The sequence below is a fragment of the Chlamydotis macqueenii genome, chromosome 4 (assembly GCF_036417535.1).
Source record: "Chlamydotis macqueenii isolate bChlMac1 chromosome 4, bChlMac1.mat, whole genome shotgun sequence".
In the NCBI taxonomy this organism is placed as follows: domain Eukaryota; kingdom Metazoa; phylum Chordata; class Aves; order Otidiformes; family Otididae; genus Chlamydotis; species Chlamydotis macqueenii.
The window spans coordinates 34576360-34599147 of NC_141559.1; the positions used below are offsets into that span (position 1 = coordinate 34576360).

At 46.8% G+C, this 22788-nt stretch overlaps 2 protein-coding genes across 2 annotated transcripts; one reads left to right on the forward strand and one right to left on the reverse strand.

The window, feature by feature from the left end:
* The first annotated feature begins 5508 nt into the window (after positions 1–5508).
* LOC147600915 (inositol 1,4,5-trisphosphate receptor-interacting protein-like 1) lies at positions 5509–6423 on the forward strand. The gene is made up of 2 exons (XM_086747819.1): positions 5509–5741; positions 5817–6423. Exons 1-2 carry the CDS (start codon positions 5509–5511, stop codon positions 6421–6423), a joined length of 840 nt encoding a protein of 279 aa, XP_086603945.1.
* Positions 6424–13309: 6886 nt separating this feature from the next.
* On the reverse strand, positions 13310–18114 carry LOC147600916 (trypsin inhibitor ClTI-1-like). Its single transcript, XM_086747651.1, has 4 exons — positions 18066–18114; positions 17665–17702; positions 16870–16979; positions 13310–13385 (listed from the first exon to the last, which is right to left on the reverse strand). Exons 1-4 carry the CDS (start codon positions 18112–18114, stop codon positions 13310–13312), a joined length of 273 nt encoding a protein of 90 aa, XP_086603777.1.
* Positions 18115–22788: the final 4674 nt, after the last annotated feature.

Genomic DNA, 22788 nt, shown 5'->3' on the forward strand with positions numbered 1-22788 from the left:
AACCTAAAAGTGCAGTTACTCAGTATGGGCTAAAATCATCATATACTCAATCTGTGTTGCAGCATATTTTTTTTGTCACAGTTGTTAGCTCCTTATGGTATTAGAATGATTGTCCCGATGCTTTTGCTACTGTCACAGCAGCTGCAGTTCTTTCAGTACTGGCAGGCTGCTTGTGATAGGGCACCTGCAACGCCTCGACAACAGGGTGATCCATTATTCGGGGTGCAAACTCAAATGCTGATGGGAGCGGGACCCTACACACGATCTGATTGGCAAGCGCAATTTGCTACCGAAGTGTTACAACTGGGCCAAGATTTGGCTTATAGAGCGCTTGCTAGGGTGCACGATGAAAAGTCCGGACCTGCCTTTACATCAGTAAGGCAAGGTCCCACAGAACCATATGGGAAATTTATTGATCGGTTGCACACTGCAATTATGGCTCACCCTGATCTGGATGATGACATGAAAGCAAAGTTCTTAGAATTGCTTGCCTTTAATAATGCTAATGAAAAAAAAAAACCAAACAAAAAACAACTAAGAGAGCCCTTAGTGTGCTGCCAAAAGGATCTACTACAGGGCAACTGCTGGGAAGAGGGAGGGGTGGGGGGAGGTTGTCTTGTTCCTTTTTTCCTTATCCTGCTTTGGTTTTAGTGATGGTCTGTTTTGCTTGTAGCGGTGGCTTTAAGGATCCCTCCCTATTTTTGTCTTAAACCTCAGGTTTTAGTTTTCTTTTCTCCTATATGCCTGGGGCCACAGCCGCCGCCAGGCGCTCCCACCCCCCCGCCCCTGACATGGTTAACAGATACTCCTGTCTGAGTCAAGCTTTGTATAAGTGGAAGGACCCTTCCCTCTTATAACATGGGGGAAGGCATACGCTTATGTCTTTACAGGAGCAGTGAACAAGTGGATCCCTGTCTGTATCGTCTGCGGGTATTTCAGAACATGTTTGGTTGACCTGCCAGATACCGGTAGGACGGCAACTCTGTGTAAAACAGCAGCAGCCACGAGTGCTGAGTGCTAAAACTACAAAAGATGGAACTTTTTGGGATCAGTAAAGATGGACTTCTGTCTATTTTTTTTTTAACTATTCAAGAGCTAATGTTTCTAGAGGCGTAATGATTGTAAATGCTTTAAGATCTATACATTGCAACGACACAGCGTGACTTAATCATGCGAGCACATATCAAAATCCAGACAGCATGAAAGACCTAAACAAAGCATACCTAGCATTGAATCTGGTTGCCAAGATAATACAGAGTTTTGGAAACTAAGTAAAATTATTGCTGCTTCCGTCTTTACACCTGGGGTGGCAAGTGCCTAGGCGTTAACTACCCTAAATAAATTGGACTGTTGGCTTGCTAAGCAAATAAATACAACTGCATCGGCACTGTTAACGCTGTTAACTGATGTAGATTCTATATACTATGCTACTTTACAAAACAGAACCGCTGTTAGCCTGCAGAGCACATATTTTGACAGGCCTTGTTGCATGTGCTGGCCACGCATGCAGCAACGTCTAGTCAGGCCTTGTTGTATGCGCTGGCCACGCATGCAGCAACACCTGGTCAGTACTCTTTCACTGAATCTGCTGAGGGTATAAACAGCGGTGGCTCGGAGCTGGGGGGAGAGGACGGGCCCAGAGCACACGTTATTAACAGCAGGGGACGCCCTGAAGGTGCTGCGCCTGTCTCCCTTCTCTGCTCTGACCCGGCTGATAATCATCCTCTTGCTCAGCGGTGTCTTTGGCATAGTTGGGTTAGTAACAGAACAGATCAGCAATAGATTTTTTTTTATTATTAGCACAAAATCATGATTGTCAGGATTTTGATGGGCTTTGCTGCATGAATCTGTCTGATCATTCGGAATCTATTGACAAAAGTATTCAAAACTTGCAAAAAGGAGTACAAAAACAGCAACAAAGTGACGGTTTTGATATATTCAGAAATCTTTTGGTGACTTGATACAAGCTTGTTACTAATAGCTGTAGGATGCTTATTCATTCCTTTTATAGATGTATTTTGATCTATATTCTGTGTCTTAAAATGTGTGCAGACTTTAACAGATAAAGCGTTGAAACAAGCCTCTTCTCATAAACAAAGAAGGGGGAGATGTGGTATTTCGCTGAGCCAGTACGGTATCAGTGAAAGCACACCGACCTTGGGGGAGGAATGCAATCATGCTCTCAGGAAGAAAGCCATGGAATGAGAAGGGAAGCTTTAAGATACAAAACATTGTTAGCAGAATTTATGGCTTGTTTCAACAGAGGCCTGCAGAAAACTTGTCATTGCTCTTATAGATAAGAAAGTTACTGGAGTTGTTATATCTATAATAGTAGAAAAATGTTATAGTAGAAAATTACTAGAAGGTAGTGAAACTTAGCTTTGCTTCGTAATCATGAATATGTATAACGTGTGATCAGTAATTTTATTAACTAAGCTTGTGTGTGGCATAACTGGGTGGTTGCTGTCCTTGGTTAAAATCGGAATTGTGATACTAGGCATCATACTAGGCATAATCATTAACATACCATGCTTGCAAAAAATTATTAACAACTCAATACAGACAATCTGGCACACAAAAAAAAAAAAAAACCAAAAAAACCCCAAACAACCATGAACCTAGTTGATATTGTAGTAAAATAAGGTCAGGAGTACCAAAAAGGGCTATAGGAGGACAATGTTATTTTGGAAAATTGATAGTGTTTGCTCCACCTATGAGAACATTACGGAATCATACGCGAGCAAGAAGATAGCTAAAAGTATTGACTCCCCATTGTGACAGCAATGTAACCCTGTTGGGGACAGCTGAGCGGATAGCATTATCTTTATTTGTTCCTTGGGCAGCAACTGCAGAAACTTTAGCTAACTTAAATAAATTAGCTTGTTGGGCACAAAAGCAAATGAATTTAACCTCTAGCATGTTATCAGGATTATTAGAAGACATGGATAGCATGCGTCATGATATTTTTGCAGAATCTAGCAGCCATTTATTTTTTGTTATTAGCGCATGGACATGGATGTGAGGATTTTGAAGGGATGTGCTGCATGAATGTTTCTGATCACTCTAAGTCAATACACTGTCAGTTGGCAGAGTTATGATGCAACATGCATGCAATACAAGTGGAAATCAGGTTAACAGACTGGTTGAAATCCTTGGGGGTCACAGGCTGGCTAAAAGATTTGATAGTTTATGGGTTGGTATTATTGACGGGTTTGCTGTTGACACTGATGATTTTGGGGTATATTTTAAAATGCTTTGTGAAAGCTATGGAACGTATGATGAAAGTGGGTCTGGATTGTTCAAAACAAAAAGGGGGATTTATTGGATACCTGGAGTACCAGGGGCACTTAGTGCCAATCCAGACTGAATGGAATTGTTATGTTTGTGAGCAGCGGGCCTCAAGGACATCACTGAAGCTGCTTGTGAGAAAGTACTGAAGCCACCTGTGAGAAAATAATGAGGCCGCCTGTGAGAAAGTAATGAAGCCTCCTGTGAGAAAGTAAACGAAGCAACCTTGAGAAGAAGGAAAACAGCTGGCATACGTGACTGGGGGCTGAACGTGAAGCAGGGTGCAGGTGGAGAGAGCCATGCGCATGAACATAGAGACTTAACGAATCATATTTTAGCTAGGAGCGTGTGCATGATATAGTTAACCAATTAGTAGAGAGCTTGCGCATGATACGGAATTAGAAGGGCTATATTAACCGGGATGTATCAACAATAAATCGACATTTGCTTGATCATATTGGTCGTCAGCAGTGTCCGTTTCTTCTGCGTCAACAGGCGGCCTGTAACAGACCCCCACCGTAACGTGGCCCATGGGTGGGACCCCACACTGGAGCAGGAGAGGAATGTGAGGAGTTGTTCCCCCGACGATGAAGCAGCGGCGTATAACAACACGTGATGAACTGACCGCAACCCCCATTCCCTCTTCCCCCCTGTGCTGCTCGGGGGGCGGGGGAAGGTGGTAGAGATAATGTGAAGCCCGGGAAGAGGGAGGGGTGGGGGCAGGTTATCTTGTTCTCGGTCTCATTGTCCTGCTGTTTTTTAGCAATCAGTGAATAGTTTTCCCCGAGTCCAGTCTGCTTTGCCCCTAACGGTAACTTTAAGGATTTCTCCCTGTCCTTATCTGAAACCTGGAGCCTTTGTTCTCATATTATCTCTGCCTATTCTCTTGGAGTGTGGGGGGGAGTGAGAGAGAGAAGGCGTAGTCTGGTCCTGACCAGGGCCAAACTACGACAGCACCTTAACCAATGGGGGCCGTCTGCCTGCTTTGTCAAGAGAGTCCCTGTGAGCTCCCTGCTGCCGGATGGGTTTGTACTGGGTGTGATGGCCAGGAGCCACTGAGCTGGGCGGTGGGGACAAGGGCTGGGGCCTGCCGTCTGGGTGATGCTGTTCTGGTGGCTGTGAGAGCACAGAGGAGGGGCCAGGGGGTTTCTAACCCCGAGGGAGAGGCGAGCCACTCAGGGCAGGGCACGGCACCACCCTCGGGACTGGGGACAGAGGTGCTCGGGTCTCCCTGCGGTGGCAGTGCCCAGAGAGGCTCTGGGGATGCGTCAGGACGCTGTTGTGTGGCGGGGATGGGGCCTGTGGTGTCCCTTGCCCTTTCTCGGGGCACAGCCCAGCCAGGGGCTGGTCATCAGGGCGGCTTGGGCAGGACGGGCCCCATGCTGGCTCCAGCCAGGGCCCGCGGCCCCTTCAAGCCTGTTGCCAGCAGTGCCCAAACGCCGTCTGGGAAGAGCCTGTGGCTCCCATCCCTGCAGTGCTTGCAAACCCTGCCCTTGTTCCCTCCCACCTCTCCTACGGGCCCCCAGCTCCAGGCAGCTCCTGCCCCACTGCCCCGGTCCCGTGCTCCCTGCCACCCAGCCCTGCTGAGCCCCTTTTTCTCCTGCTGAGAGAAGGTGTTAAAAAAACCTTAGTAGAGATGGCATTGTTCAATTATTGCTGTGCATGCTAACACAAATGATCCTCTGCTTTGCTAATTAGCTATTGTGAAAACTACCTAAGGGGAGGGGAAGTCTTGCCTTCCTCACAAGGACAGTCCATGATAAGAACTGAGGGGCCTTGCTTTGTGCCCTGAAGCAGAAGTCCTGCACTTCCTCACAAGGACAGTTCCTGATAAGAACTGGGGAGCCTCCTTCAAGAACCAGCTAAAAGCGACCAAATGACTCATTGGGACTAATTTTAATACAAAGCCGGGATAGCTCATACATATGTATAGGCGTGTTTTAAAACTTCATGTGTATGTAACACTGGGTTGTATAAATTCAAAGTGAGTTGCCTCGTCAGCCGCGCACGGTTTTGGCGGGACTACCCCCCCCACCGCGTGCTGCCCGGCGCTGAATAAACATACCCACTTTACAATCTTATAGATTGTGGAGTCCGTTTTCCGCACGTCACCGCCTCCTCCAGGCCATGGCTGCCGGACTTGGCCTCCTTGTGATTGTGCTGGCCACCCAGCATGGGCTGAAGGGCCATCATCAGATAGATGTGGCCACGGCCCAGCGGATGCAGCAGCGTGAGGAGCATCTGCGTGAGAAGATGATTCAGCTGCTGGAGGAGATGGAGCAGAGCAACTCCACGTGGGAAGACTGGCTCCTCCGGTCTGTGTTGCAGCACCGGCTGCTTTTGACCATGGCAGGAGCCGTGATCCTGCTCGCTGAGATCTGCTGGCTGGCCAGGGAAGTGAACTTTGCCTCTGTCAGCTGCAGTGAGCAGGACAGCTCCAGCAGCGAGGAGGCGGAGGAGAAGGAGGAAGATGAGGAGGAGGAGGAAGACCTCAGTGGTGTCAAGTCTTTGGCTTGTGCATCGCCAGTGCAGGGCCTGCCTGAGACGTGCAGGGTGCTGAAGAAGCTGGTGGGCGACCTCCTCGATATATGCCAAGTGGTTTCCAAGAGGACTTTGATGCCGCAGATGCAGCCAGCCGTTGGGATGGATGACACCTATGAAACCTGGTGCATCCACGAGGACAGCATCTCCTACCGCCTGCTGGTGTTCCTGCGGCCACCCCCCGGGCACTCTTTCAGCCTGGAGCCGGCCACCTCGGGGCAGCTGCCAGCAAGGCGCTGCAGCGTGCGTGTGGGGCTGGAGTGCATGTGCTGGAGGGAGCAGCTGCTGGGGGACAGTTTGTGCTTTCTCCACCATCCCGAGGACAAGCTGCGGACGGATCGGAGCTCGTACCTCCTGCGTACCCTCTGCACATGCTCCTACTTAGACGTGGAGAAGATCGCCTGCTGGGCCCAAGGGCTGGTGAGATCAGCCTGGCTGCTTTTTCCTCAGTCGCACGACTGCCAGCTCATGGTGCTGCCCTCCTCCCACTCCTGCAGGTTCCAGCTGACAAGCCCCTCCAAGATGAACATCTGCACTGAGATGACTTTTGCAGTGCAGCAAGGCAGCTCAGTGTCCTACCTGAGCCTGGAGTAGGCAGAGGCCGCCTTCACCAGCAGCACAGCGCGGCCGGAGAGCTGCGCTGCTGTCGAGGTGCAGCTTTTCAGACCGAGGGCGAGGCCACCCAGCAGGACAATTTCCACGTCCCAGGTCTGCAGCTCTGCGCCCACGTGCTGGTGGCCCCAGGCTTCTCCAGCCATGCCCGTGACCCTGAGGACCTGCTTTCCTCTCAGACGGACGGGGCCCGGGCGACAGTTTCGCACACCGGGCCAGGCTGATCGCAGAGACTGCCTGGGGAGTCTGCGCCGCAGATGTGGACAAACGAGGCGTGGAGATGACGCTGCTCGAGAGGAGCTGAGCGTGACGGGAGTTTGGGGAGTCTGCCCTGGTCCAGTTGAAGATGCCATTGCAGCTGAGAGTGCTGTTAGCACGTATAAGGGGATGGGACCAGCCATCCCACTGGAAAGAACTGATGGGCCCTGTGGGCCCTTTATTTGATACATTGTAAATAACAATATAATTTTTATTGTAATGAAAATAAATGAATTTGTTTTAACCAACTCTCTGTGAGTGTGCCTGGAAAGCCCTTGAAAGTTCTAGCCAAGCCCACGCAGTGGCTGCTGGGGTCTCCAGGTAACGAGCACGCCTAGGAGACCACCTTAACCAATGGGGGCTGACCTGACCGTATCGGACCACAAGCCCTGGTTTCACTTGGGTTGTAACTGGCGTCTGCTGGGAGATCCCTTTGAGGCAGCGTTCCTTGGAGCAGTGGCTCTCAATTGGAGACTCTCGCCTTGGATCAGGATGCCATCCAAGGAAACCCTCCAGAATTCAGTGTCCTTACCTCACAGAGGAGTGGTTACACGTTTTAAGTCATCGTTCTAAGCTTACATTTGGTTAGTTACCAAATCTAGACGCGTAAGTCTGTAGGGCCAGATGGGATCTACCCAATGATACTGAGGGGGCTGGCAGAAGTGTTCACCAAGCCACTTTCCATCACTTATCAGCAATCTTGGCTGAGGTCTTAAAGGGCTTTTCCAACCTGAATGATTCTATAATTCTATGATTCTTATTAGATAAACTTAATGTTTGATGTGAGTTTCCATTCACAGTTATTTCACTACTGCTTTGTGCATTCTTGTTATTCTTACGTCTCCTAATATATTGTGGGGCAACCATATCCATCAATTTACAGAACACCACAAATTCCATTTAAAAAAAAAAAAATCCCCAGAAAGTCTTGGAATCTCATGTTTTTGCAAAGCTGGTGTTTTAGAAATTTGCAGTGAGAAACAAGCTACTTGGAGTTTCCCAATGCTTTCCAGAAGGTAAGAGTATGCCTGCAGATAGCTATTGCAGAGCAGCCCCAAAGCTTCCTAAGAGACTCACTCTTCACTTTGACAGATGCTCTTCAAACAGAGTGAAGAGAGAGGGTTCACTCCAGGTGTCCATTTACAGACATCTGCGGCTTGCTGGGTGTCCAGAGTAGTGGAAGGGTACTGGCAGGTAAGAAAAAGAGTTTCCAGGAAACTCAGGCCCTTCTGGGCCAGCAGTTTGAGGCTGCTGCAATATGCCCTAGAACCTACAGAGACACAGGACTATTCCTAGACAAGTTCAACATCTCAGTCCCAGCCCTATTCTCTGCTCCAGAGAGCCTCACAGTCGCATTTTTCATCCCCTTGGCCTCTGTCACTGGGAAAAATTGAAACAGAGTAGCTGAAGTAGGAACAGGTTTAGATCAACTCTAAATGCTTTTGCATCTAATGTGAGAAAGAGTAATTAAGAGCTGCTTAAAAGGTAAAATAAAACAAGTGTACCAGAATCTTATATAGTTTCTCACCAGTTGACAAAAAAAGCACTTAAAACGTTAATTTTTCTGCAGTGTAAAGGTGAGATTGATTCACAGAAGAAGGTCACTTTTTTCTCCTGAGGTCGTCTAGCTAAGAATGCTCTGTCCAGAAACCTGTGCTGCTTCTATGAACAGGGTTTGAAGCAACTGCTGCGTGACCAGCTGGACGATCATAAAGCTAAGATGGAAATCAGTGCAATCCTATGCATGACAATGAATGCCACAGGTTCATCTATGAGATATCTGCCCACTGAATAATTTAATTTTTTTTTAACAAAACGATGTATTGCAGATTCTCTTCGAGCAAACATACTTGGATTCAATGATTAGGAAAAAAGCAAGTTAACTTTGCCAAGTAGGTGAGGTTGACTGTGTACCAAAGACACTAATAGTACAGATGGAAAGAAACAGCTTGTTCTGGTTTTATTTAGTGAGGGGGGGCTAAGGTGGCAGCTTCTGGAACAAGCTGCTCTAGAAGTGGTTCCCCTTTCTTCAGTGGACTCGGCCGGGCCTAGGGCGGACCCGCTGCTGGCCGAGGCCGAGCCAACTGGTAGCGGAACGTTCCGTGATAATGCCTCTGTGCTAATGTGTTTAAGAAGGGGAAACCAGAAAAAAAAATATAGGAGAGAAGATGTGAAGATGCTGAGCAGGGGCAGAGACGGGGAAGCGCGAGCCTTGTGGGCATTGCAGGCCTCAGCCTCTGGTCTCCCGCCGGGCGGCTGTGTGGGCCCGACTCAGCCCGGCCCGGCTGCAAGAAGTGGAGAGGAGATGAGATGTGAAGAGATGCTGAGAGGCGTCTGCCTGCCTGTGGTGAAGAATTTTTGTGGTGAGAGGAACGGCTGCAGCCGGCAAGGTCATTGAAGAAGGAGGGGCAGGAGTAATGCGGCTCCTGACCAGAATTCCCCTGCAGCCTGTGGATCAGCCCACGTTTGTGCAGCCCATGGTGAGGCAGTCTGTTCCCCTGCAGCCTGTGGTGATGACCGTGGTGGAGCAGGTTGTCCCCCTGTAGCCCATGGAGGTCCACAGAGGGGCAGAGATCCACCTGCAGCCCGTGGAGGACCCCACGTCGGTGTAGGTGGAGGCCTGAAGGAGGCTGTGGCCCGTGGAGGGCCCGCTGGGGCAGCCGTTCTGGAGGGAGTGCACCCCGTGGAAGAGAGGACCCACGCCGGAGCAGTTTCACGAAGGACTGTGGCCCTCGGGTGGGACCCCACCCTGGAGCAGGGGAGGAATGTGAGGAGTTCTTCCCCCAACGCCAAAGCAGCGGCATGTATCAACGCCTGATGAACTGACGTAACCCCCATTCCCTCTTCCCCCCTGTGCCGCTCGGGGGGCGGGGGAAGGTGGTAGAGATAATGTGAAGCCCGGGAAGAGGGAGGGGTGGGGGCAGGTTATCTTGTTCTCGGTCTCATTATCCTGCGGTGTTTTTAGCAATAAAAGTAGTTTTCCCCGAGTCGAGACTGTTTTGCCCGTAATGGTGACTTTAAGGATTTCTCCCTGTCCTTATCTGAAACCTGGAGCCTTTTTTGTTACATTGCCTCTCCCTATTCTCTCGAAGGGTGCGGGGGTGAGAGAGATACTGCGTAGTCTGGCCCCTACTGAGGCTGAACTACGACACAGCTCCTAACACAACGTTTATGCATACAAACGATTATTAATAAGAAGTCTTTCTTACATCCGCACTGAGATCACAAAATAAAAAGTGCTTTAAAAGAAAGCAAATGCTGCCGCCTAGGGAGCAAGATGAAATCCACAAATTTAAGGCCTTCATGCTGACTTGTCTCCCACAGGATTCAGACCATAGCTCCCTGTTAGACCTCTCCTTTCTGCAGCTTTAGATAGGTGCTCTCCCATAGACAAGGGTTTTCAACAGCCAGCAATATTTTTTAAGCCTTAAATGTATCAATGGAATCGTGGTGGGTTTGATACATTTCTGTCACACCCAGGAGTACTTCAGGATCCTCAGTCCTGAAAGACTCTGCTAGCAATTCAGGGAGGGTTGTTACCGCCTCTGGTTGAGAAAACCTGCAAATCCTCAAAAGAGTGACTGAAGCAAAGGGGCTGAGCACATCCAAATTGCCCACAACTAAGCTGGGAGCTGGAGTCCAGCTGTCCCAGAAAACACACCTGCAGTGTCTGCTGGGCAACAGTGTGTGGAGACCAGGAAACATTTTTTTTTACCTACATTTCCTGGACAATTTTATTTTAAAAAATATTTCCACAGGAGGAAGAGTTGGGAATTTAATCCATTAAAAAAGCTCTTCTTGTAGCTCAACCAGGAACAAAATAATTCATATCTACCCTTCATTAGCAAAAGCCAATAAGACATCTTATGACCTTCATTTGACCTAGATGGATGGCTGCACATTCTCCTCCCAGTCAGATCAAGACTGTGCTGATCCTGGGGAGCTATAAAATACCATAAAATCCTAATCAAATAAAATATTATCCGCCCATCAGATAGAAAAGAGATCCTTTCATACCTTGTCTCACGATCTGTTTCACTAGCTGTCGTTCAGCTAGTATAATCCCTTGTGAGCCTCATGCAGATACAATAAGCTAATGAGAATGCTTGTCGTAAGGTTTACTGATGTCTGAAGGTTACAGTAACATCCTTCTGAGTTACTGATTTTAAATAGTTCATAAATGCCATGAGTAGATGCCAGTCAACACTTTGAGCAATCAAAGTGAGATATGGATTTTAATGTCTCTGATAAATCAAACATGGTGGTCACCAAGCATTGGTGACTTGTCCTGTACTAGTCAACTTTTAATTTCAAGGAGTCTGGGATTTTATCAATTCCTGTCAGAGCCAGGCATGGCATGACTCAATGCTCTACACCAGTCTCTCTGGCAAGGAGAAATACATCTCTTTGCTCCAGCTAGAAATGTATGTTTAAACAGTTTGAAGAACAGCAAGAAGTATAAAGCACCATTTAAAATGAAACAAGAGAGAGCAAAAGGAAAGTTGGGCAACATAGCTACAGCAACAAACTTTCAGACCTGTTCCATCCAAAAAACACTTTGCCCGGAGGGTGAATAACAGTAAGCCACCTGAAAATAAAAGTCTAATGAAAATAAATTTATAAAAATAAGGAGATTCTGGGCAACTCCTGCTTTCAATTATTCTGTTTATTTATTACAATAAGAAGAACAATATAAAAAGTTTAACAGAAACATAATCTCAAGAGAAAAGAAGTACTTGGTTTTGTGGAAAAGTTAATGCCGCCCACTCCAGGGAGCTCTGGGTACCAAGATGGAGAGGGCTGCTAGATGCAGTTCAGTGTGTCTGTGGCCTCAGCACCTGGGTACTTCACTGGGCTCTGAGCCTGCCCCATCACCTTGCCCTCCAAGTAACACACTCCGGAAACAGGAAGCATGGGAACACAGTCTGGCTTCAAAAACCTCATTTCTGAGTGACTTCCCTGAGCAGCAAAGGCTAGAGTTGCCAGCAGTGAAACCATTAGTTGGATGATGACTTTGGGAACAATTAGATTGTTGTTCAAATTTTGGGCAACTAGAGCACGTGGAAGTCATCAGTGTTGACCCACTGTAGCCACTGATGCAAGACCCACAGGCTGTCTTTCACTCTTTGCCACTTAATTTTGCTGCTTTAGCAATCTGCCATCTAGACAACTTCCTACCACACCTGTAGGTAAAATGGACCTCTAACAGCACCACCGCAGGCAATCGCATTAAATCGCATACTGAAATTCTGAGACATCAACTTTTTGATCTATAGAGGTTCATAAATGCCAAATTGCAGTACAACACTGGGTTTTTGGGTTTTGGTTTTTTTTTAGTTTGGGAAAGGATACAATTATGTTTTACATTCAGCTCTGGAAGGATCCAGTTGACAGCACTGAGGGTCATTTATTTGTGAACATTTATACAGCTAACAGGACTGGAGTTGTTAAAGTTCCCTTGTAAGCACAATTAGTTATCAAAATAGAAATACAAACAGAAACAGCTTATTGTTTCCATCCACTTGCTAATTCATAGCATAGGACACAAGTGCTTTGGCATTTGGCACAATTTGAAGAAGTAAAAATTTCTAGTTCTGGATGTGGAAATGACAGCTGGGAGCACACAGGAACTTTCTCAAATGGATTTGCCACCAATAGAGAAATTGATTTTCCCTCCACAACTGATACCTTGTTGGGAGGCTCCGGTTATCTTTCTTTTCTGTCCACATACTCCTGTCTCCACATGACAGCTTTAGCCTAAACTTCCAGCCCTCCTGTTGTGCCACACATGACATCCCACCGTCAATGATTAGCCTTTGCATGAAAGAGATGAAAGCAGGCATGTACTGGGAGACAAGGATAGCTTTGACCCTTTAAAGGAACCCTTTAAAGACGGAAGCATTTTTGTTTTTCAAAACCAAAGTCACTGACCTGTAAATGTTCATCAGGCATGAAGTGTGCTGTACATCTCTGCCTGTGCTGCCACTGCCCAGCAAAGCCTGACACAGGCATTGTCCGGGGCCGAGGCTAGAGCAGGCGCCACTTGGCTTGGATCAAAGGTAGAAGCCAAGGTTGCGTGCCCCCTGCCCGTGCCTCCAGCACTCCAAAACAGCCCTTACTTGGGGCAGGAGCAGAGGGTGCCCAGGTCACTGCCCTCGGCTGGCAGAACCTGCAGGCAGGGAGCCAGGGGCAGAGGCTTGGTACGTCAGGCTGCCATCACCAGGCTTTGTTAGCCGCCACAGGAAACCCCTCCGGTGGCTCCCCAGGATCTCAGATCCTCCCAGGAACAACAAGCAGCTGCTGCTGCCAGCACTGCCCACAGTGGAGGTGCTGGGGCCTCCCAGGTTTGCTGTGGGAGTGACACCGGGTACCCATTCATTTCCTTCTCCAAAAAACTGACCTACTGGTATACAGTCAGGACATCTCTTTCTTACCCTATGATCTATCTTGCATGAGAAAATAAATTGCGGTTCAAGTTATAAGTGTATTATGGCTATGTTTATAAACACTTTTTAATACAGGAACAGTATTTTGTTTAAACAGGCAAACTTATTTATTAAGACAGGCTACACAGAAAGTACATTCAAGGCATTGTTGCCATTTGGACTGCCTACATCTGTCTCATTTTCTTGACAGTTGGCTGGCATATTCCGTTCTTGAAAATCTGGACATCCTTCTTATTTTCACTGCAAGTAGAACAAAAATATTTTAGAAGAGAAGCCCTAGACTTGGATTTAACAGAGGCATTTCATAAAGAGGACTCGCTCATGTCTTTCTATGTGTTCAGTTACATGCAGCGATGCATTTAATTGCACCACTTATGGCAAACACTACTGCAAAGTAACTGTGATGCAAAGATTTATGAATCATACACACAGAGCAAGTAACTTACCAGAGACAGCCTCACTTCAGGCTTTGTTACTTGTAAAAACCTGATAAAGCCATCTGCAAATCTGAGAAGTATCAAACCACATGGCAAATCCCGCCATGAGGACTGTGTCCATTACAAAGCACTTAGGCAAGTCAAATGTCACAGTCTCTGAAGTGGGAACCAGTTCTACTGCTTACAAAATTTCCCCCTTTCACTTGGGAATTCAGTGGGAACAGTATGCACCCTGATGCATCTCTGCATCCCAGGCTTCACCAAAATTTGAGGGTGTGGTTCTCTGAATGCTGGAATTTTCTTTAAGGAAATTTTAGCCAAGTCTCCCTTAGTTTGGGAACATCAGATTTTTTTCTTTAAGTCCCATACATGGTACTTTGGGGTGCTCCAGTTACAAATCTCAGTTTACCAAGCAAGTACAGATACAAAAAGAAAGTGATAGAATCCAAACTGCCCTAGATCTTCAGTTTGCTTCCCTATCTTAATAGAATCAAGCTGGTTTACTCCTCATGAAATTCAAGAGGCTTGCAATTACCCAAAAGCAGGGACAATCTGTACTAATAGTGGTATCAAGGATCTTTTAACCAGAAGGTAGTGGAGCAGATTAGAAATATGAAAGGAAAAATCAAGCTCAGGGGATGTGAAACAGATGTAAAGATGTAAGGAAAAGTTCTGGCAGAAGGACAGCCCTTACACTAAACCCTGCAGCGGCAGCTTAAGCTGCTGCATCTGTTTCCAAAGACGTGCCTGTAGTGCTGCCAGACTAGGTTTAAACTAAGATCAGCTGTTGTCACTGCTACTGGACACAAAGTGGGGAAGAGATGGGAATTGCATTCTAGCACCCATTTTAAAATGGGTTAGATCTAAGCTTTAAAAATAATAAAAAAAAGGTAGGGATGAAGATCAGCTTTGGTCTTACAGTTAACATGGTGCATTGCAGAACCAGGATGGGCAAGGTTGTGCTGCAGCTTTGCTCCAAGTGTTTTATCCTTGTTGTGTTCATGCCAAGTCAAACACTATAGAACAACAACTCCAGACTGAACTAGAAAGCTACTGAGTATGGCAGCTACTGAATTATTAAAGGAAAAAAAATCAGGATAGTATTTGATCACCTTGTGCTCCTTCAGATCAAAATGCATGTTTCTGAGCATGTAAGATACTAGCAAAAAAGATGGTTAAGACAAAAATCTACCTTGTGTGTGTAACTGGATTAAAGCCCACGTTTCACAGAAAACATGTACATTATGTCTCATACTAATAAGATGTAAGGCCCATCATGGATTACTTAAGGAATTGAGTGAAAATAAACAGATTTGCCTGGAGAACCCTTTGTGCTATGTGCAGTGCTGTATCAGGAATCTGCCATGCACCCATCTGGAATGGAGGGATCATGCCTAAAGATCAAAACGTCCTAGAAATGTAAGGTTGGATCTCAAAGCCCATCATTCTGCTCTGAGAAAGGATCAAATACACTGAGATGCTCTCCTGTCTATATTTCCACAACAATGATTTGCACTCTCTATGTGTGATACTTAGCACTTCTCTTTGACTTCTATTGTACCGATTTCAGTCCATTTCTCCAGATCCCTGGGAATTTTGATACTGTCCTGCACAGATCATTGTATCTCTTGCTATTTTGCAAATTTTTATTGTCTTGTTTTGGATATCCAATTCATTACAAAAATACTGAATTATGTACCACACCTAAAGGAAATACCACTTTATAGCTCTTTCCAGTTTGACTGTAAAACGCTGATCACTGCTTTTAAACCACAGCATTTCAAAGTGCTGTGACTTCATTCTTTAACAATTTCAGCTAAATAACTATTTGTCTTCTTATGTGAACATCAAGGGGAGCTATGTAAAATACTTTACTCATGTCATGGAGCCACACTTTTGTTGCTTCCTACTCTGCTAAAAAAGTTCCTACTCTTGCCAAAAAAAACTAAATCTCACAGATTTGGTTGGATTATTTCTGACAAATCTGTATCGGCTTTGCTTAATCTGTTTTTTACCTCTGGCTGTCTACAAGTCAGTCTCTTAGTAACTCACTCCAACATCGTCCTAGGCAGCAAAGATGGGTAGGCTTCTAATAGGTAACATGCCAGCACCTCTTTTTGCCCCTTTTCACAGATTATACTGTGTGTGCAATCTGTGCAACACACAAAACCCACATTGATTCCCTGGGTTTTTTTTCCAGATTGTAGGCTTAGCAATTCTCTTTGCAATTTGTCATTTGCTTGGATAGTTTGTGATGTATTCTCGTGAAAATGCTACCAAACTCTGCAGATCTGCATACCTTTAAACGTACTTTGACACCTTCTTCAAAATATTATTTCTTTATGTGTTCTTTGATACCTTTGATACTTTCCTTATTCTGGCCTATGTTTCCTCTGTCTTGGCAATTTGAATTTTGTAAATTATCTAGTCTCAATTAATCTTTCCCTCAGCCCAAAGTCAGGAATATATTTCAGACTTCCCTTTCTTGAGATCTGTCTATTTGTAATTTTGTAAATGCCTGTCACTGCTGTTGTGCTACTTCCACTTCCTCCCTCTGCTGGAAACAGAAATCCTGTTATTTCATTTATATAAATTCCTTTCACCATCCAATTCAATTCATTAGCAGTTCCTCTCAGTTTGTACTGGGAGGATGCTCTATAGATGTTTCCAGTCCATCGTAATGGGGGGTAACAATGCTCATTAAGTACTGCTTTTGTATGTTTTCAATTTGTTTTAAAAAATGATTAAATTATTAAAGAATAAAATACGCTCTCTCAAATATTAGGAGATCCTTTTCTTGATTTTTAAACAATCTGAATGGCTAAGTAGTATTTTCTCCTAACATCTGGCATTCTTACTGTTCTCTGTGAAAGGAAATATAGGAGACTGGATCTTGAATGTAAACATTATGGAATAAAATCTGCATTTTGGGTGAGATCTTTCATGTTTTCTGATGGGGAGTGTGGAAGAGTCCAGCATTTTATTTAATGGCAACATGGTACTGCATGAACATGACAGGCAACACTCCTCTGAGATGCTTCTCCTTAAGAACTACAAAAGCAAATATTCAATACTCCCAGCTAACTGAAACCAACCTAAGCCGTTTACAGGTACCATGATAAAAGCTGTTGCAAGGGATTGACTGTTGAGAAGACACTGGTAAAACTGCAGTTTAACAGAGTGTGAACGATGCAAAGCCAATAACCTATCAGTTAATTGGGATGTGTGGGTGAATATTTTGCTTGCATATAGGGAAGGGAAAGTTAGGATGTCAGTTAAGTGACTACCTGTTTGAAAGGCAGAGCATACACTCGTTTGAGTAGGTCTCTCCATCGGTCCCACAAACTGGACGGTACTGCCTTGTACATCCAGACACATGATACTTGTGGCAGGCAGGCTGGGGAAGATAGGTACATAAGAAGTCTAAGATAATCTGTTTGAAACAGGCCTCTTGGGCCCTTTCAGATCAGCAGCTTCTGATCTGAGAACTTCTGAAGAATACTGGCACACTTATGCACAGAAAGGAGCGCTCAACAGGAGTTGGCACGGCGTTATCAAGTGCCACATTATCTTTCACGTTCTTATGGGAATTTATCACTTGCGGCTTGGCTTCTACTGCCTAGCATGGCTTCAGCTGTGGTGTCAGGACATAAGCGTGCTAGAAAACACAGCTCCTTCTGACATCTTAACGTCAGAGGGATGGACGGACGGCGAGTCCTTGCAAAGGGCAACCACAGATTGAGCTGGTAAGAGGTGGGAATCGCCAAGGCACGTGTGCTACTGCCCCCAGCAGGCGGGGGGTGGGAACAGCCCCGGGTCTCTCAGCTGTTGGGCATCTCCTGGGGCTGAGCAGGGGTCCCCGAGGGGCGGCCTGGCTCTGGAGGTTTCACCTGCCGTTACCCTCCTCCTCGGGAGGAGCCAGGCCACCCCTCCGGGACCCCTGCTCTGCCCCGCAGCTCTGGAGCCAGGGCCAGACGCTCCTGCCTGGCGCCAGGCCCGGGGCCCTGGGGAAGGGGCCGCCCTGCGCCCGGAGGCCGGGTGGGATCGTCCTTCTCGGGGCCGGCGGGGCGGGCTGCACTCACCGGGAAGCTGGCAACGGCGTCGGAGTAGGAGAGGAGCCCTGTAGAGAACAACTGGCGTTAACGGCGCACGGTCCCGCTTGGATTCCCCCCGCCCCACCCCCCCCGCTTCGCTCCCGGGACCAGCCGGTGTCCGTTACCGGTCCCGGCACCCCCCGACCAGCCGGTGTCCGGCACCGTCCTGTGCCGGTTCCCCACCCTGCCGCCGGATGGCTCATGCCCGTCACCGGCCTAGATTCCGCGCCCGCGCCCCCTAAGCCGGCCAGTGCCCGGTACCGCTTCAGATTTCCTCTTCCTTGCGGATGGGACCGGACGGAGCACGGTACCGACCCGCTTCCCCAGGACCGGCTCGGTCCCCCCGCCTCCCCCAGACCTCCACTGCCCCGGCGCCGTGCGCCCGATACCGGCGAGAACGGCGGGGAGCAGCACCAGGACCGGTGTCGGCACCGCCATGTTCGCCAACGGAGTAACGGCCACAGGCGGGCGCGAGGCGAGGAGAGCGCGGGGGCGCAACGGCCGCGGCGGAGCGCGAGGGGCGCAGCGGGCGGGAGCGCGGGGCGCTGGGGCTGGCGAGCGAGTCCGGGCCGGCCCCGAGCTGTAGGTCCCCGTGGGGTCGCTCATCGCCCCCCCCCACCCCCCCCGCCGCCATTTCCACGGGGAACCCCCAGCATTTCCAGTGGCTGGCAACTGCTGATGCAGAAGCCTTCCCGGCACCACGCTCACAGGATGAAAAGCTTTAAACTCAGGGCCGTGTGGGGCAGCAGCCGAGTGAATGGTGGGTGCCCGGCTGAAATTTCAGCCTTCCCCGGGCCTCCCTCTTTGACTTCGTCTCGACAGAGTTGCCCTTTGATTGCAGAGTGTCTTGGGCAAGAGTAGGAGGATGGAAAACAGGCATGCAGTGCCGTGTGGCTCTTAAGGTCGTTGCCCCCGTCTCGTCATAAAGTGACATGAGGGGGCTTGTGCTGAGCTGTGCGTGCGTTCCTGCCATGAGGAAGAGAAAACCGATGCAGCCCCAGCAGTAAAGCCAACCTGCCTGCATTTGCAGTCGTGGGAATGCAGGCCAGCGGCGGCTGGAAAAGCTTGTCACAGTGTCCTGCCTGGGCGTCTGGGCAGCACGGCTCTCCAAAGAGTATCTCATCTGTTAGCCGCTGATGAGAGTGGTTGGCTTTGCAGAGCCCGGGGGCTAGCTTTACGCAGAGTCTGGCTCTGGAATTGTTTTTATGCAGTTTCCTAAAATCTAGGGTATGGGCTCCTTGTAAAACGTCCTACACTTGTGTATATGAGAGGAATTTAGACCTGTCAAGGATTTTGATACGTCCAATATGAGTACATACGCAGGCATCACACACATCCTTGTCTCTGTGTCAGCCTCCGGGTCCTTCCAAGCACAGCTTTTCTTCATCTTGAGTCACATTTGGGATGTGTATGCAGCAATGATCTATCCTGTCTCTTAAGTATCCGCACACTCCATGTTCTTTGAGTAAAAGCATATCCAGAGCCATCCTATTCTGTAAAGTCATTTTGGAAGTGGCCTGTAATTGTAGATTTAGATCTCTAAATCCTTTTCTTGTCACATTAGCCAATTTCTCCACCTGCCCTGTTAGTTGGTATAACCATTCTCGATTTCTATATATGGCCAAAGGGGTTAACAAGGATTCTAGGGCCCAACCAATTCTGACTCCAGTACTGGGTTCATTCCATTCATCATCACCTTCTTCCGATCTTTTTACTCGTTTTATCCTCAAATTTTCTAAGGGTCCTTTAAAAGGAGCCTTTTTCCAAAGTGGGCATAATGTTGGCATTCTTAAAGTAATTTGCTTTACCTTTCCATCCATAGGTAAATGAGTCGTCCAGGTTCCATCACTCATTGCCCAAACTAAGTGTCCTGGGCTTCGAATGGTAGCTCTCCTGCAACTAAAGAACGTTCCCCTTTTTGGTTTAAATGTTTCTGTCAATTGGAGGTCATTTCTAAGTCCTCTACACAGACAACCATATTTCAGGGCTGCGGCTAAAGGGGGAATCTCCTGAATTGCTACGTCTTTAGTACTACAATCGTATATTTTCTCACATTTCCACCAGGACACTTGACTTTCCTTTTCTCGTCATGTGGTCCCTTTGTCATTTGCTAGTGGCCAGGTTGTAAAGATTGAGCCATCCCAAGTAAAACACCAAGAAGTTTTGGCCATATATTGGAATCGAGATAGTATGGACATTGTCCATATTGAGTCCCAACTAATTGTTTCTTTTGCATCACATTTCCATTCCTTAATCGATCGAGTTATATTTCTTGCCATCAAACTGTCATTAATAGGAGGAGGATTCATTAATTTCTCACAATCTGCCCCATGTTCCAAATTAGTCAGATTCATCGTTAGAATTCCCCATGGGATGGACTCACCGACTGCTCTAGGTATGGGTAAACATGCGGTAATTTGTGTTAGATTCTGTAAATTGGCAAATCCCTTGATCAATCCTACCATCAAATTTTCCTCTTGGGATTTCTTTGGAAGGTATATCACCTGTTCGTCACCTGTCCCTTTTATCCATTCAGTTTGTGACTCAGTTACAACTTTTGACCAAACTCCCACCAACATTACTCCCCAGATTAGAATCCATTTTCCCAGAGTTTCAGGATAATACTTATGATTAGACATGTCTCAGAGTTAGTTTCAAAGTTTTAGGATCCCTATTTACAACTTGCCAAGGTGTTGGAGCCCTCTTTACTCGGGTATAATGAATCCGTGCATCAGATTCGGCGATCTTAACTGCAGTGAAAGTAGTCAAAAGTACTTGAAAGGGTCCTTTCCAACGTTCCTGGAGAGGTTCAGAAGTCCACGTCTTCACATAGACATAATCGCCTGGTTGGAAATCATGCACTGGATTCTCCAAAGACAGAGGTCTGTTCCAGAGAACCGCACTCCAAAGTGCGGTTAATCTTTTCCCTAAAGAAAGCAGATAAGTATAGACATCTTGTTTCCCTTTCAAATGCATATTCAAATTTGGCTCTGGAGATTCATAAGGTTTCCCATACAATAGCTCATAGGGACTAACTGATGTTCCACTTTTTGGTTGAACCCGAATTCGTAAAAGAGCCAATGGGAGCGCTTCGGGCCATTTCAAATTGGTTTCTTGACATATTTTACTAATTTGCCTTTTCATTGTTTGATTCATCCGCTCCACTTTTCCACTAGAGTGTGGTCTCCATGGTGTATGCAAATCCCAGGTAATTCCCAGAATTTTGCTAACACCTTGGACCACCTCTGCAACAAAATGGGGACCTCTGTCAGAGGAGATTCCAATTGGTACTCCAAATCTCGGGATAATCTCTTGCAGCAACCATTTAATGACTTCTTTTGCCTGATTGGTGCGACAAGGAAAGGCTTCTGGCCATCCTGTAAAAGTATCAACCCCTACCAGAATGTACCGATACCCATTTTGTCGAGGCAATTCTGAAAAATCTATTTGCCAATAGTCTCCTGGCTCTGTTCCTGATTTTAATTTTCCCATTCGAACCTTTTTCTTTACTACTGGATTGTTTTGCAAGCATATCTCACATTTTGCAGTTGTCATCTTAGCCATCTCTAGCATCTTTAATGACAGTACTTGTCTCCTTAATAAAGGCACTAATGCCTCTGCTCCCCAGTGACATTCCTTATGTTTTGTCTGTATTATCTCCCTCATCAACAATGGCGGAATTATTACTTGGCCTGTTGCAGTAACCCACCGCCCTGCTAGATTTTTCTTAGCATTTAATAATTTTCCTAATTTCTCATCTTCTTCTGAATATTTAGGCCTTTCTTTTGGTAGTGTAACGGTTTTAGTAGGAATCACCGCCAACTGCCAGGCATTTCTTTTGGCTATATTTTTAGCTGTCCTGTCTGCTAGCCTGTTCCCTACAGCTTCTTTCGCACTTCCTGATTGATGTGCTTTACAGTGCATGATTGCTACTGCAGTCGGTTTTTGGACTGCTTGCAGCAGATGCAAGATTTCCTCTTTATATTTTAAATCTGATCCTTGCGAGGATAATAATCCTCTCTCTTTCCACAAAATTCCATGGACATGTACCACACCAAATGCGTACTTTGAATCAGTCCAGATGTTCACTCTCTTCCCTTTGCTTAATTCCAAGGCTTTGGTTAAAGCTACCAGTTCTGCTTTCTGAGCTGAGGTGGTGTTGGGTAAAGCATTTGCTTCTATAACAGATTTCTCAGTTGTTACCGCATATCCTGCGTAGCGAGTTCCGTTTTCGACAAAACTGCTACCGTCAGTGTACAATTCCCAGTCCGGATCGTCCAAAGGTACATCCTTCAGATCCTCCCTACTGGAATACACATATTCAATGGTAGCCAGGCAGTCGTGTTCCAGTTGTCCTTCTTCCTGTACTGAACTCAAAAAGACTGCAGGATTAATCAGGTTAGTGGTTTTCAATATTACATCATCCTGTTCCATCAAAACCACTTGATATTTTATCATTCTGCTCGGGGATAACCAATGACCCCCCTTTTGCTCCAACACTGATATCACCACGTGTGGTACATATACCACCATCGTTCTTCCCAAAGTCAATTTTCGAGCCTCCTGTATTAGCATCACAGTAGCTGCAACCGCTCTCAGACAAGCAGGCCAGCCTTTACTTACAAAGTCCAGTTGTTTGGAAAAATATCCCACTGGTCGTTTCCAACTTCCCACCTTCTGAGTCAGCACTCCCAAGGCGATATGTTGTCTTTCGTATACAAACAGCTGGAAGTCTTTGGTCAAATCCGGAAGTCCCAAGGCTGGTGCTGCCATCAAAGCTTGTTTTAAGCTTCGAAAGGCTCTTCGCTGGTCTGGACCCCATTCGAATGGTGGACCTTTAAGAGCTTCATATAATGGCTTAACCAGCAAACCATAGTTCATTATCCACAGCCGACACCACCCAGCCGTTCCCAAAAATGTTCTCAACTCGTGGGTATTCTTTGGCTCCGGAATACTGCAAATTGCTTCTTTGCGATCTGTCCCCAGTTGTCTTTGCCCTTGTGACATTTCAAAACCCAGATATATTACAGTTTGTTTTGCTATCTGAGCTTTAGTCCTGGAAACTTTGTATCCGCTTAGCCCCAGAAAGTTTAAAAGGTCAACAGTTACCTT